Genomic DNA, 12,792 nt, shown 5'->3' on the forward strand with positions numbered 1-12,792 from the left:
GTTCCTCTTCAGTGCATGTTTAACATTAATATTATATTATATTAAGCAATGACAGATATTACCGTTGACATTCAAACTTAATGCAAATTAATGTCCATTTCAGAACCTTAAAACCATCAATGTTGCACCTTCAGGTATTTAAATTCATATATAATATACTTCATTCTCTTTGAAAAGAGAGTTCTCCAATTAAATTAGCAATTTAATTAATTTAACATCTTTAATAATCACATAATGAACTAGGGTGTGGCGTTCCGGTTCAGTCCGGTCCAGTCGGATCATGAACATTTTGAACATTAATTCAAATCACTGCACAATTCAAACAGGAAATGGACTTAATCCATTAAAATAAGCCCACTGAACGGTTCGAATCTTTGAAATGTTGGAAAGAGGTTTTTAAAAAAAACTCTATTATTATTATTATGATTGAAATGTCCAAACAGGCCTTTAACCATTATAACCCATCAGTGATGTCATCATTAATCGTGTCCATCGTGGTTTAATTACGCTTCCAGAGCGGATCGTTAACCGTCAACAGGAACCACGTCTCATGGAAACTCAAGAGAGAAGCAGGACATTTACCGCAGGACCTCAAAGAGAAATAAAACAAACACTACGAGAACTACTGCGTTGAAGAGGAAGAAAGGAAGACCAGATCCTCGAGAACGCACGTTTTGGCAGATGATTCCCTCTCTGAGCAGCCGTTTGGAGAACATGATGAACAGCAGAGGTAGATGATAAACCCGAGTCAACACCTGGAGCCAGTTTGTTAGAGTGTTGGTTCCCCCGGGTCTTCCCCGCAGGAGGAGGACCGGTATCTACCCGGCTCCCCTGAGCAGCAGGTACACGGCAGACACGGTGATGGCGGTGGCGGTGTAGGTGAACACGGCGCTGTAGACCGTGTTGGACCTGATTCTTTCTCCCAGCGTCCTCTGGGTGTCCTGCAGACCTCTCACCAGCGCGTCCGACTCCCAGCGCTCCAGTTTCTCGGGCCCCTCGGGTCTCTCGGGCCGCAGCTGTGCGGGCTGCGTTTCAGCCGGGGGTCCGGCCTCCAGCAGCCTCCGCACCGCCACCAGTTCGCTCTCAACCTGGCCCAGGCCTCGTTGGAGCTGGCCCAGCTGCGGGGGCAGCTCCTCCAGCAGGGCCTGGGTCCTCTGGCCCCCCGTCTGGAGCTCCCTGAGGGCCGACAGCGGTACGGGGGCCAGGGCCAGGGCCGGGGCCGGGGTCGGTCCCCCCGTCTCCTGAGGGGCGCTGCTCCTCTGGGAGAAGCTGTCCGTCACGGCGGCCCTCAGGCTGGAGATGAGCGTCCGGAGCTCGTCCTGCTGGGAGCGGTGGTTCCCTGCCTGCACTTTGAGGGCCTCCTGCAGGCTCTCTGGACCTTTCTGGGCCTCCAGCAGCAGGTTCTTCAGCTCCTGCAGACACGGAGGAATGATGGAAACCGGAACCAACGCTTGCAGGATATCATCCTCATTAATGCAACTACTGCTACTGCTGCTACTACTACTACTACTACTACTACTACTACTACTACTACTACTACTACTATTATTATTATTAATGCTACTACTTTTACTGCTGCTGCTACTACTACTACTACTACTATTATTATTAATGCTACTGCTACTACTACTACTATTATTATTACTACTGCTACTACTACTACTATTATTATTACTACTGCTACTACTATTATTATTAATGCTACTACTTTTACTATTACTGCTACTATTATTACTGCTACTACTACTACTATTATTAATGCTACTACTACTACTATTATTATTATTACTACTGCTACTACTACTACCATTATTATTAATGCTACTACTACTACTGCTACTACTACTATTATTATTACTGCTACTGCTACTACTACTATTAATGCTACTGCTACTACTACTATTATTATTAATGCTACTACTACTACTACTACTACTATTATTATTATTATTAATGCTACTGCTACTGCTACTACTACCATTATTATTAATGCTACTGCTACTACTACTACTACTACTATTATTATTATTAATGCTACTGCTACTACTACCATTATTATTAATGCTACTGCTACTACTACTACTACTATTATTATTATTAATGCTACTGCTACTGCTACTACTACCATTATTATTAATGCTACTGCTACTACTACTATTATTATTAATGCTACTACTACTACTACTACTACTACTATTATTATTATTAATGCTACTGCTACTACTACTATTATTATTAATGCTACTACTACTAGTACTACTACTACTATTATTATTAATGCTGCTGCTACTACTACGACTACTACTACTACTACTATTACTATTATTATTAATGCTACTACTACTACTACTACTATTATTATTAATGCTACTACTACTACTACTACTACTACTACTACTACTATTATTATTAATGCTACTGCTACTACTACTATTATTATTAATGCTACTACTACTACTACTACTACTACTACTACTACTACCATTATTATTAATGCTACTGCTACTACTACTATTATTATTAATGCTACTACTACTACTACTACTACTACTACTATTATTATTAATGCTGCTGCTACTACTACGACTACTACTACTACTACTACTACTACTACTATTATTATTAATGCTGCTGCTACTACTACGACTACTACTACTACTACTATTACTATTATTATTAATGCTACTACTACTACTACTACTATTATTATTAATGCTACTACTACTACTACTACTACTACTACTATTATTATTAATGCTACTGCTACTACTACCATTATTATTAATGCTACTGCTACTACTACTATTATTATTAATGCTACTACTACTACTACTACTACTACTACTACTATTATTATTAATGCTGCTGCTACTACTACGACTACTACTACTACTACTACTATTACTATTATTATTAATGCTACTACTACTACTACTACTATTATTATTAATGCTACTACTACTACTACTACTACTACTATTATTATTACTGCTACTGCTACTACTGGTATTCTGCTCTCAGTCACTGTCTTATTAAATGTCTAGTTTTAAGAAATTCTCCTCACACTCCAAGCTTTATTAACCTTCTCCTCCATTTTTTAATGACTGTGAAGCAGCTGCAGGTGGCGTCTCACCTGAAGGCGAACGCGGTTGATGTACGTGGATCCCATGACCCCGATCAAGGCCCCCAGCACCGAGCCGATGATGGACCAGTTCTTGGTGCGCTCCGCTCTCGTCCTCTCCTTGTCGTGGCTCTCCCTGACACCTGCCGAGAACAGAGCAAACTTCTCCCGCTCCGAACTCTCGGCGTTCTCCAGGGCGGTCCGGAGACGACGCTCCTCCTGCGGGGAGGACAGGGAACGAGCTGAACTAACGTCCATCGGCTGGACTGTTGGTCCATGCTTGAATAAAACATTCTCAAAGGTAAAATTTAAATAAAATACACATGTGAACATTTCCTTCTGACCCTAAACTGTTTGAATCACAGTCCCTAAAGCTTAGACGAGTAGTTACTGATACTTGTGAGTAGGAATGGGCGATATTTTACCGTTCACGATGTACCGTCAAAAAAATTCCCCGCGGTAAGAATTTGTGATCTCGCTGTAAAAACGATAAATTCCCATTGATGACGTTTTTGTGAAACAAACATGGCGGAAGGCGGATCCAGAACTGGTTTGGATTTAAAAAGAGTGACGAGGAGCAAACATCATTTATTATGTGCAAAATCTGCAAAAACAGAAGGAAATGGTTGTTACATTTTGATATAACGTTTGACTATTACGAAAAAAAATTGCAATAGTATCTCATTTGTGGCATGTTCCAACCACAGGTTAATTTGCACATTTTATTTATATTAGAAGAGGTCATCACTGATAGGATTTTATTTTCAGTGAACTTGTATTTATTTGTCCTGTTTCTTTATTTTTCAGGTTGTATTTTTTTCTACTTTGTGATTTTATAAGCTAAGAAAACTTGAACGACAATGGTACTTTAGCTGTTTGCACTGTTATCCCACTGTTTAAGCCATACAGTTTGAATAAATGTTGAATCTGTTCTTACATTTCAAACTTGTTTCATTTGAGTCATTACAGTTTTGCAGTACAGGTGTACTAATTTAATTGGTTTTTATTAATTCAATTTAATTGGTGTAGTTTAGTAGCATTTAGTATTCTTTTAGAGCAGTGTTTTGGGGGCTCCAAAGACTGAATTTGGTGATAGATTTATAGTTACAAAGGTGGAGTTGAATTGGTATTTTCTTTATCGTAATTTTTATCGTTATAAATGCCAGAAATTATCGTGATAAATTTGTTTGTCCATACCGCCCATCCCTACTTGTGAGTGTTTTAACCTCCGCGGCTGGCTGACCTGCAGCAGCTTGTGCTCCAGCGTGGCCAGCTCCAGGTAGTGAGCCTCCTCCCTGGAGACTCTGTCCAGCCGGTCCCTGACCTCCTTCAGCCGGCCCTGCAGGGCGTCCAGGCTCGTATGAGCCTCCCGCACGATCCCCCTGGCCACCATGAACGCCGCCTCAGCCTGGAAGAAACACACCGGTCACACCTGAGGTTTCCTGGAGGCTGCAAACTGTTCAGTCCCAAAACCTCAGGTTCTCTTTGCACGGTGGACATGGAAACACTCTCACTCAAACATCCGTTACTTCCACTCTTGATTTACTTGACTTCATCAGAGTTTAGTAAATTAATAATACCACAATACACAAATACCACTGTTACCTTTCATCACTATCTTAATAGTGTTTAATCCAATTTTAGCTGTTTCACTGACTGTTCTAGTGTTTTATTTAATCCCCTCACTCAAAACAGACCATTAATTTGACCCTTATGAACGGTTAATACTTGTATTCAAGACCGCCTGAACCGAGACCAACACAATACCAGGACCAGAGAGAATCAAGACCAAAACTAGTTCAGCTCAAGACCGAGACCAAAAACAAACCTAGTTATTTTGTAGAACATCAGCTCCATCCTGGTTCAGCTAGTTTCCATATGAGCTTGTTTTCAACTGCAGCTCAATAACACAGAGAAGTGGATGATGATGTTGAACTCACTAGAAATGTTTCCATCCATCGGCTGAGATCAGATATGTGTGGCGACTGCACTACCGCTATTTCTACACTATTGGAGGATTGACTCCAGTGCTTTTAAGGATTGACACGACTACTAACTAGTCCCAAAGTCCTCTAGCAGAATAACCAGCTCCAGCACCCCCCTCCACCTCAGAAAAGGAAGGAAGAGTAAATGTTACTGATTTAAATTGGACTTAATTTGGAGATGAAACCTGCATTTTAAATATTAAAGATACAAACAATTACCGCCTTGAAATTGCATTATTTACCATTATAGTAATCAGATTACACCGTATATCAGCATCACTGACCGAGACCAAAGCCTGTCGAGACCGAGTCAAGGCCAAGACCACAAAAAAGTGGTTTTGAGACCAAGACCGGTCTCGAGAACTACAAGTCTCATCTGAACCAGAGTAACATCTTCCTCATGACTATAGGAAGTGTCTTACGACGTTGTTTAAGGAACAAATCCAGGTGATAACGTTGAACGGCTCGGCAGTATCATTTCCTTACAAGCTGGTTTTGAAGCTGGTGATTTCAGATTCAGATTCAGATTCAGAAAACTTTATTCATCCCCGAGGGGCAATTGCAGAACAACTGAGCAGCAAGACGTTGAAAATCTCAAATAGAACAAGAATAAAGTAGAATAAAAATGAACATGTCTCCTTATGTACAATGTACAAATATATAAATATGCAAATGTCAGAAAAAATATACAAATGTCAGAAAAATCTACAGCAGAGTGACTGTAGTGGTATAATATAAAGTGTCAATGCAAAGGGATTTAAAGAGGACCTATTATGAAAAACACGGTTTTTTCTTGCTTTAACATATATAAAGAGGTCTCCCCTCACCCTGCCAACTCAGAGAAGGAGGAAAGCAACCAAATTCTGCAGTGTCTGTACAGCCGCCCGGATGAGCCGTCCAGTGTGATGTGGATCTACGAGCCGTTCAGATTCTGCTCCCGTCGTTACGTAACCAAAATGCAATTTACATCGGTTGGCCTCCGATGTGTGAAACCACACCCACGACTAACCCCGCCAGCCGGAGCTTCCGCCATTTTTTTGTAGCGGTGTATCGTGTCATTCAGGCAGCCAATCAGCACAGAGCCTCATTATCATAGCCCCGCCCCCTCAGAATCCCTCATAGATAATGAGGTTAGGGAATGGGAAGATAAAGACATGGTTTAGAGACTGAATTTCTAATTCATTTAGCAAAAAAAATCAAAAGCTTGTTTTTAAGACATTCAAGGCCTGTTTAAAATAGGTATTAGAAGCCATAATAGGTCTCCTTCAAGATAAAGGTTCTCTTTTACAGGGCTGTCAGATCAGATTCGCAGATGAGTTTCAAATGAGTAAACGCTGAAGTAAAGATACCGTCTGCTGACCTTGGTGACTTTGGTCTGGGCCTCGCGGACCTCGTTAAGTCCCACGAACTCCTCGTACCTCTCCCACCAGTAGTTGACTGTGGCGCTGGCGGTCTGAGCCGACTTCTGACCCCACAGCCGCCCCGTCTCGCCCGCATGCTGGAGGAATAATGATGAGGGCTGTGCTCAGATTTGTTACGTATGTAAATCATTGTTCATCAAGGTTGTGAGAAGTCCCAGAGGATGTCACTGGTACCTGTAAGGCGGACAGTGCACGTTCCTTCACCGCCTCAGCTCCACTCTTTCCCCCGGGGCCGGAGGGGTTGGAGGGTGGGACTGGTCCAGGCTGATGGTGAGCACTGTAGGTGCGAAGCTGAGGGATTCCCCCGTGCAGGCGGTGGCGGGTCAGACAGCACGACCCTCGAGCCCACAGGTGGATCTGAGCTCGTCTGTACCTGACGCAAATAAAAACGGCATCAATCATCAGCTACCAGGGCTGCGTGTTCAGTTTCTGTGGACTAAACTTGAGCAGATTTACCTCATTGAGGACGGCAGCGGTCTGAGGTGGGAGTTAAAACCCGTCACTGCACATGCAGGACCCACACCGGAGCTTATTATGGGGACAAAAAGATGTGGGTCAAAGATGTAATTCACAACCATTTACTGATTGCAGTGCAAGTGATTTACTTAGAATTAATTAAATCATTCATCAAGGTAGGGCTGGGCGATATGGACCAAAAGTCATATCTCGATATTTTCTAGCTGAATGGCGATACTCGATATATATCGATATTTTTTCTGTGCCATAATTGGGGTTTCCCCCAAAGCATTATAGCATAGCATCTCTGTTAGCTTCATTTTTTTCTGAGGCAAACCCTTAAAAAAAACAGTCAGTTTTAATACAAAGCCTCGTGCCAAATGTCACACAGGTTCCTTTATTAACAGAGGTCTGCACTATATCAAAATGTATAAAACAAATGAAATAAAAATAAACTGCCTGCATATATAGAATAAAAATGCTTCTTGAATAAAATAAAACAAATATCGCTTTCCTGCATAACAATTAAATTAAAATACACTGTGCAATTAATACAATGTAGACAGTAACAGGCAGACTTTTCCACTGAGGTTGACAGTTGTGCAAATAACAAAACATTTGTGCAAATCTCAAATAAAACATTCAAGTCAATTTGTCACAAAATAAGCTATATCAAAATCATAAAAAAAAACATTTTTTTTTTTTTTTTAATCGATATAAACGATATTGTCTCGTACCGTATCGCGTTTGAAAATATATCGATATATCGCCCAGCCCTACATCAAGGATTATTAAAACCCCAACAAACCTGAATTAAAGGGTGAAAAAGTGATCACATATTCATCAAAAGTGGCAAATTATAAGCCTTGAGATGCAATCAGGACTACTGTTCTCAAAACATTATTTTGGACATAAAAAAACTATAATGGATCAAAACCTTAAATTTTTTAAAGACATTTATGACACAATATTTCTTAGTTAACATTTCAAATGTGACTCTGTGATGAAAAGACAGAACTAAAAAATGACTTCAGATTCAGATGACTTTATTAATCCCTTTGGGGGGTTCCCCAAAGGGATTAATGAATTTATATAAATATAAATCAATATTTATATAAATAAAAATTAATATATATCAATGTCATTTATATAAATATAAATACATTTATGACGTTATATAAATGTAATTATAAATGTAATTATAAATCGACCTCGAGGAATAAACGTATGACATATTTCTCTTAAACTGAAGTTATATCTGAACTTTTGCTTGGAGGTTATAGTTTTAAAGTAGCTTCACGTTGCTAACCGGCTAAAATACTTTTTATTTGCGTTAAGCTGTCTGATAAGATTCATAATAAAGATTTATAACAAACACACCTGTCTCCTTGAGTGATTTAAGAGCATTTGGGTCGCAAAAAAACACTTGTTTCCCCTGAAACTAACAACTTTGCTGCTAAATGAAGCAGCTAGCAGCTGGAGTTTTGCTCAGGCACGTGGTCGGGGTTCTATTTCCGGTTCCTCGGGGTCCTGATAACGCGCATTGGAAAGACGACCGGCTATCTGCACAGCAAATATACCGCTTATTTCATTCATTTTGACGTTTATAACACGCTGTAAACATGTCTGGCAGAGACGGTGAGTTTTTTTGCGTTATCTTAGGTTACGTCATTGAAGGTGGTTAATCTTTTAAACGTTTAAACGCCTTTCAGCAGCTGCTTTCAGCTAAAGAAGCGTGACATCGTTCACCAAACTCCGTTGAAAATGTATGACATTAAAGCGTTTTTTAAGTATTTGGGACATTTATGCACCGGAGAGACACTGTTAATCAATTTTGTTTGAAAGTCGGGGATGAATTTCACCGTTCGGCCTCAAATTTACCTTCAAAGGTTCAAACGATTTATCGCAAAAAGCGAATTATTTGCAGATTTTAGTTTAATTGACATTTTGTGTATTGGCGTTTTAATCACGTGTCAGTGCAATAGTTAAGTCACAATAACCAGTTAAATTAATTATATGAATTTAAAGATATTAATAGTATTTTGTTTTTTAATTTTTTAACTAATTTCCTTCAGGAGGAAAAAAGAAGCCACTTAAGGCGCCCAAGAAACAAAACAAAGACATGGATGAGGTAAGTATCCTGTTTTTGCTCCGAACGATGAATAAATAAAAGAAAATGAATGTGATTAACCATTTTTTTTAATGTGCTAAAATGTTGAAATGTCTGTCAAATGAAGGCAACCGGGTTCTGAAGCTCAATGGGATTTAATTTGCCCTTGGAAAACTGCAACACTTTATTTTTAAAACGAGAAAAAGCTGGTATTCAGAAAGTATTATGGGATGTAAACTGAATTAATGTCCGCAGGATGAAATGGCATTCAAGCAGAAGCAAAAGGATGAGCAGAAGGCCCTGGATGCGTTGAAGGCCAAGGCATCAGGAAAAGGGCCACTAGGTAAAATAAATGTGATGTTATCTGAATATGGAGGTGAACTGTGTTTTTAGCACTAAATTTCAGTCCAAAATCATTGCTGGACTGTTTAGACTTGCATACTGTCTAGTGATGCACCGAAATGAAAATTTGTGGCCGAAACCGAAAATAATAATAAACACTTGGCCGAATACCGAAAAATACCGAACAATGGTTCTTTGCAGTTTTTCATTTATTTTGCCAATTTTTTCACCATTGCATAAATCAAATGTGCAGTGAAATACCCGCCAGTCACAATTTGTCTTACTGTACTTATTGTATTTTTTCCTCATAATCCTTTTTCATTTTCTCCCGTTCAAATCCAGTTAATCGGGTAGCGATGGGGCTGATCTCCGCAATTTGAAGCCCTATATAATAATTGTAAAAATCTGGGTTATTTTCTTGGAGAATCTGGTCATATCAGACAGTGAGTTTTCTCCACTGCGTCGGTAGTACGGGCCCTTTTCTCTTCTGTGCGTCCCGCGACCGTCTCCATCACCAAGCGGCTTTCCCAAATCCAACTCAGTCTGGATCATTTCTCGTGTCTTCTGCTTTTTCCCCACATCCAAGTAATGATCTGCCATGCTGACATGTTTGCTGCATTTAACACCGCATCCCCCTCACTCCACGCTATTCGCTGTTTGATTGCGTCACCACACGCAGTTATTAATTGTTCGTTTTTTTTCCCCACTTATTCCACCGAACACCGAAAGTGTTTTTTTGCTATTTTCGGCCGAACAATTTCGGTTACCGAACATTCGGTGCATCACTAATACTGTCGTTTATACAGGTTTGCAGTGCAGGCGTCTTTAGATACTAGTAGTTTTTTGTATTTCTCTAAGAATCCTCTCCATGATTCGGACCCCATCATGACCACCATAACTGGGGTGGTGTTTGTCTAGGATTTTGTGTCTTTGGCTGTGAGACAAATTTAAAAGTAAGCTTTCCAAATTCAGCCTGATTTCCAGTTGCATTGGACCTCCGAGGTGGTCGTTCTCCACAGAGCTCAGTTATGACTCGTGCAACCCTGTAAAGAGGAATATTTCTTCAGAACTGGCAGAATTTAACACCTTATACCTTTTGAATCATGTGGTCATCTCTTCAAAAATAACAAATAACAGTAGTTTCTATGCTTTAAGTCGCCGTAGTTGCAAGAAGCATTAGTTTACCATGACCTTCCTCTTTAGGGCTCAGAAGGTGTTAAATCTTCACTGCGTTCCTGTTTGACAGGTTTATTTTGATCGGGAAAGACTGATGTGCTCGTTTGAACGGCTCTAAACACGGTCGTTAAACGTAGATGACTGAGAGACATTTAAAAAAATGTCTTTATATGAACACAGCTGGAACAGAAGACCCTAGATCTTGATTCCTACTTTGCTGTTGTGCACAGAGGAGCAACGTTGCTCCTTATAATGCGCTACAGACGTCTGTTCTGTATGAGACAGAATCTCATAAGTCTTTGCTGCTAAACCTTCTTCTCCTTACTCACATGAGTTGTCATCTTTCTCAGACTGATTTTAGACTAAAAATGCAGTTACAATTGATTTTATGTTGCACATTTTCTTAAATCTGGTCTTATTTTTTTCCCCTCCAGGTGGCAGCGGCATCAAGAAATCAGGGAAGAAGTAACATCTGAAGCAGAAGATGCACAATCCCTTCATTTCCTGAATGTTAAACTTTAATTTCTTTTTGCTTTAAATATTAACGTGTCACACTGAAAACCTGCCGCAATGCTAATCTCATTCTTTAGCGAAACTGTGTAAAAATAAAAGTAATTTTAAAGAGTTCAAGTACCTTTTTTCTAATGAAATTTAGGGATTTCACTCTGACTTCTCCTTCAGTCATACGTTCAACACCCAAACCTTCAAATTCAGTTTAAATGTTAACATTTTTGCAGCTTCAGAAGCCGTTGGTATGAAAAAACTGAATCTGAAGTTCACTGCATCATTTTGTGAAATTCACCCAAGTTGTGTTTCTTTTTGTCTTGTAAAGAGGGAGATGACAATAAAATGCTTTTTGTAATCACTGCTTACAAGACTTTTAATTTCAGTTGCATGTATGTAAAAAAAAGGTTCAAACAGTAAAGAGTGAGTTTTCAGTGTATGAACAGGAAGTTTTGATGCCCATTTATCAGAAGAGTCCCTGAAAGCGTCGAGGATGTGGAATCCCTCGACTGAGCTGGTAAACTGTTAAACGGATTCACGATGACAGAAATGAGACTGGAAAAGCTTTGTGTTGCTAAAGGACACAGTCACAGCTCTGGAGCCTGTAAGTGGTCGCTGGTTCCCTCTTGAGGAAAAACAATTGACGTCTGTTTGCAGAATCTAAACTAACTTTAGAGAAATCCTAATGTCGTCATCACCCGCTCCTTCACGTCTCAGGTTCTGCAGGACCACATGCATCTCACAGCCTTGACTTTCCTGCTGGAAACTGGGGTGGGAAGTGAATAAGCTTTACTTAAATCACTGATTTCATCAGTACGTGAAACTGGAGTGGAGAGCTGAAAGCTGGGGCGGGGTCTGACGGTCCGGTCCTCCGTGCAGCAGACGTGGGATCCAGAGAGACCAGAACAATGGACGGAGAAACACAGAAGCGATAAAACCCATCTCAACTTCTAAGAGTTTGATTCAGGAGGGCCTTGCCCCCTCTCGCCCCAGCTGTTATTAAACAAACGAAGCAGCTCACATGAATAGATTTAGCTGATACAGTTAACAGCAGCTCATCTCTACAGTAGAAATGTTATTGGAAATGTTCGACACGTTGCAGATCTGTACAAAGCATAACAGTTTATGATTCGGGTGTTTGGGACGGGTCGGGCCTCTGGTTTAACCCGGGGATCCACCGTTGATCCGGTCCACCTTCAGCCGGAGGAGCTGGATCTCCAGGTTGAGCTTCTCCCGTTCCAGCAGCAGGTTACCTCTCTTCAGCTCCAGTAGATCCTGTCCCATGACCGCGACCTCCGCTGACTTGTATCTAGCATCTGCAGCAACAAAATAAAAAAAGACCTTCGTCCAACATCGTAAAACACAGTCAATCATCTCATCTGCTCAGCACCAACACCGTCTTGTATCCACAGTCCTGCAGCTCACCGTGGGGTTGAACCTGCATCTCCGGCAGTGACTTCAGCTCCACTTCCACGGGGTAGTGGTCACTCACGTCCAGCGCCTGGAGAAGGATGAAACACTGAAGCTGCATCATTCACGGCGATGCAGCTGGATCCATGCAGACAAGTAAAGTCCCCGAGGACTCGGAGACAACAGCATCCTGGAGACTTAACTTTAACGCCTCATCCACTGATAAAAGCACAAATCTGTTTCACAAAATAGTTTTAAACAAAAACT

General features: G+C 40.6%; 3 protein-coding genes across 5 annotated transcripts in view; 1 reads left to right on the forward strand and 2 right to left on the reverse strand.

The window, feature by feature from the left end:
- Positions 1–411: 411 nt before the first annotated feature.
- On the reverse strand, positions 412–8,480 carry LOC133448266 (mitochondrial potassium channel-like). The gene is made up of 7 exons (XM_061726634.1): positions 8,364–8,480; positions 6,984–7,055; positions 6,702–6,900; positions 6,467–6,604; positions 4,365–4,529; positions 3,134–3,340; positions 412–1,412 (listed from the first exon to the last, which is right to left on the reverse strand). The coding sequence occupies exons 2-7, from the start codon at positions 6,986–6,988 to the stop codon at positions 819–821; spliced, it is 1,308 nt and encodes a 435-aa protein (XP_061582618.1). The 5' UTR covers positions 6,989–7,055; positions 8,364–8,480; the 3' UTR covers positions 412–818.
- A 22-nt stretch (positions 8,481–8,502) lies between these two features.
- LOC133449251 (translation machinery-associated protein 7) lies at positions 8,503–11,473 on the forward strand. The gene is made up of 4 exons (XM_061728381.1): positions 8,503–8,621; positions 9,059–9,114; positions 9,349–9,436; positions 11,046–11,473. Exons 1-4 carry the CDS (start codon positions 8,606–8,608, stop codon positions 11,078–11,080), a joined length of 195 nt encoding a protein of 64 aa, XP_061584365.1. The 5' UTR covers positions 8,503–8,605; the 3' UTR covers positions 11,081–11,473.
- Positions 11,474–11,528: 55 nt separating this feature from the next.
- The window catches only part of LOC133448267 (deoxyribonuclease gamma-like), a 43,715-nt gene continuing 42,451 nt past the window's right edge, over positions 11,529–12,792 (reverse strand). For 2 of the 3 annotated variants that reach the window (XM_061726635.1, XM_061726636.1), the window contains 2 exons: positions 12,541–12,616; positions 11,529–12,431 (listed from right to left, as the gene is read on the reverse strand). In XM_061726635.1, the coding sequence (XP_061582619.1) occupies positions 12,277–12,431; positions 12,541–12,616 (231 nt within the window). In that variant the 3' untranslated portion in view covers positions 11,529–12,276. Of the gene's footprint in view, positions 12,457–12,540; positions 12,617–12,792 lie in introns of all 3 variants that reach the window. The other variant, XM_061726638.1, reaches the window with a different exon arrangement.

This window comes from Cololabis saira, chromosome 8 (genome assembly GCF_033807715.1).
Source record: "Cololabis saira isolate AMF1-May2022 chromosome 8, fColSai1.1, whole genome shotgun sequence".
Taxonomy (NCBI): domain Eukaryota; kingdom Metazoa; phylum Chordata; class Actinopteri; order Beloniformes; family Belonidae; genus Cololabis; species Cololabis saira.

What these genes read in the sequence shown, in the direction of transcription:
- LOC133448266 (XM_061726634.1), bottom strand. An exon ending in GTGCACTGTCCGCCTTACAG is followed by an intron (nt 6,605 to 6,701) that starts GTACCAGTGACA and finishes TTATTCCTCCAG; the next exon opens with CATGCGGGCGAGACGGGGCG. An exon ending in TGGAGCACAAGCTGCTGCAG is followed by an intron (nt 3,341 to 4,364) that starts GTCAGCCAGCCG and finishes TCCTCCCCGCAG; the next exon opens with GAGGAGCGTCGTCTCCGGAC.
- LOC133449251 (XM_061728381.1), top strand. An exon ending in AAAACAAAGACATGGATGAG is followed by an intron (nt 9,115 to 9,348) that starts GTAAGTATCCTG and finishes TAATGTCCGCAG; the next exon opens with GATGAAATGGCATTCAAGCA. An exon ending in ATCAGGAAAAGGGCCACTAG is followed by an intron (nt 9,437 to 11,045) that starts GTAAAATAAATG and finishes TTTCCCCTCCAG; the next exon opens with GTGGCAGCGGCATCAAGAAA.